The sequence below is a fragment of the Diaphorina citri genome, unplaced genomic scaffold (assembly GCF_000475195.1).
Source record: "Diaphorina citri unplaced genomic scaffold, Diaci psyllid genome assembly version 1.1 scaffold3109, whole genome shotgun sequence".
NCBI classification, from domain to species: Eukaryota; Metazoa; Arthropoda; class Insecta; order Hemiptera; family Psyllidae; genus Diaphorina; species Diaphorina citri.
The window spans coordinates 2,288-4,385 of record NW_007380520.1 but is presented as its reverse complement, the minus strand read 5'-3'; the positions used below and the strand labels follow the sequence as shown (position 1 = coordinate 4,385).

The 2,098-nt window shown below is 37.7% G+C and overlaps 1 protein-coding gene across 1 annotated transcript in view; it reads left to right on the top strand.

The window, feature by feature from the left end:
* LOC103519992 (muscle-specific protein 20-like) overlaps positions 1–1,470 on the top strand; it is an 8,242-nt gene extending 6,772 nt beyond the window's left edge. Inside the window, exon 4 of the mRNA XM_026831283.1 lies at positions 635–1,470. Coding sequence (XP_026687084.1) covers positions 635–858 — 224 coding nt within the window. The 3' untranslated portion in view covers positions 859–1,470. The remainder of the gene's footprint in view (positions 1–634) is intronic.
* Positions 1,471–2,098: the final 628 nt, after the last annotated feature.

Sequence of the window (2,098 nt, the reverse complement as noted above, 5' to 3'; positions counted from 1 at the left end):
AAAAAAAAATAGGGTAGATAATAAATTAATAGTATGGTAATAGCAGTAGATAACACACCAAGACAACAATCTATCAGTAGACACATTTATATTAAGTCATTTTCCTCAGTGAGCTGAGATTGAAACAATAGGTACCTAAGTCTTTCAGTGGAAGAGAATAGGTCTTTTAGAAGAGTCCTGTCACTTGAAAAAAGAAAAAGAAAAAAAAAAACTTTATTGGTCCCACATTCATTGGAGTATTCCAATGTTACATACCTTGAGGTTTCTCATCTGAGGTAAGAGATTACCAGTGACAAGCCTATGTTGGATGACTTGATTCAGACGTTGCAGGGTGCTTCTTCTCTCAGCAGGAGTGATGGGGTCAGGTGGTACAATTCTTTCCTGTAAAATTATGAATTTATGAATGTCTTTTCACACAACCTTGTTTGATTTGCTTTGCTCTTGGTTCTCTCTCCCCTACTTACTTGGTCTGTTATTAAAGAAAGATAAGGGTAATAATTTAGGAGGCACAGCAATTAAAAGGAAGCTCCTTTTTTTGTGTTTAACCTAACCCTATAATATCGGGACCATAAGACCTTAGTAGTTACAGCTCCCTCTATCAAACCTCTTGAAGAAGTTGGCAAGTGTCTGTAAGTTTCCCCAAAAATTTCTTTTCTTCATTCCCAGTGCTACAAACACCCTGAATTCCGCGGTCCCTTCCTGGGCCCCAAGCCGTCCGAGGAGAACAAGCGCTTCTTCACCGAAGACCAACTGAGGGCCGGCGAGGGTATGATTGGCCTGCAGGCCGGCACGAACAAATTGGCCTCCCAATCCGGCCAGAACTTCGGCGCCACGAGGAAAATCATCCTGGGAAAATAAACACGGATGAGGAATGTATGAAAAGGCCAGATGAAGTGAAATGAGTGCCGCGGTTTGATAATGGACAATGATATTTATTTAGAGAAACCTCCAGAAATATCTACCACATACAAATAGTATTACCGTTTATACACTTTACAGTACAAACGTCGGACAACATGTTTGTGTACCTACACATAATATCGTTCAAAGGGTGGACAACATAATATGAGCAAATACCGTACAATTGTTAACCAATATGTGTACTAAATATTATCGTACAAATGCGAGATATACATACCATCAGTATAAAGGCCGAAAAGGTATAAAAAGAGTTTTTACAATGTAAACGAAATTGCCTTTATGTATTTTACTGTGATGTTGCGTACTTTCCCCTTTTCTCTTTCTCCTTCTGTACTAAATAGTTACCTACACTGGTCAAGTAGTCACTTTTCAGTTATCTACTACCTACACATTTTCATACTTAGTCACAATACCTACACCTACACCGTTTACCTACCTACAATCTAGATACCTACTTGGTCCTTTTTTACGATTTTGTCGTAAATCTACCTACTTATGTACTGTTTACTAATTACGAGTAGCTATATCGTACCTACTTACCTACCAAGCTTTGTTTATTTATTTATTATATTTATGTATTTATTGTATTGTTTTTTTTTTACTATGCATCATAGGCGGTTCTTGCCTAAATTTTTGGGGGGGCTTGATTTTGAAGGTATTTAGCTTTATGAAAAAAATCTGTGTGAACATCACACGACTTTCCTTATCCTATTGAATGATGCTTATTTGAGTATTATTTTACCCTAACTTTTACCATATCTCTGACTTTTTTGACATCAGGGGATCCCAAAACGGATATTTCCAACCATTTCCCGATTTTGAAAATTTGGACCGATTGCAATACTTTCATTTTTCAAAGTAATAATATCACTGTTGACGAAACAATAGGCAATAGGATAATGTTGTAGGAACAAGGAACTGGCTGGATGTTAATTAAATCTCAGATGCACCATGGTTCCGATTTCCCGACGAACCTAGGTAGGAAGGTACCTAGGTAGGTACAACTGATGATGTAGGTAGATACGATGAACCTAGGTAGGAAGGTACCTAAGTATAGTAACAACTGATGATGTAGGTAGAAACGATAAATCTAGGTAGGTCTATGGGTACCTATACCTATGTATGTCGGTAGATATAGGTGTTAGGTTAGGTAGATACTGCAGACTGTAGATAGGTA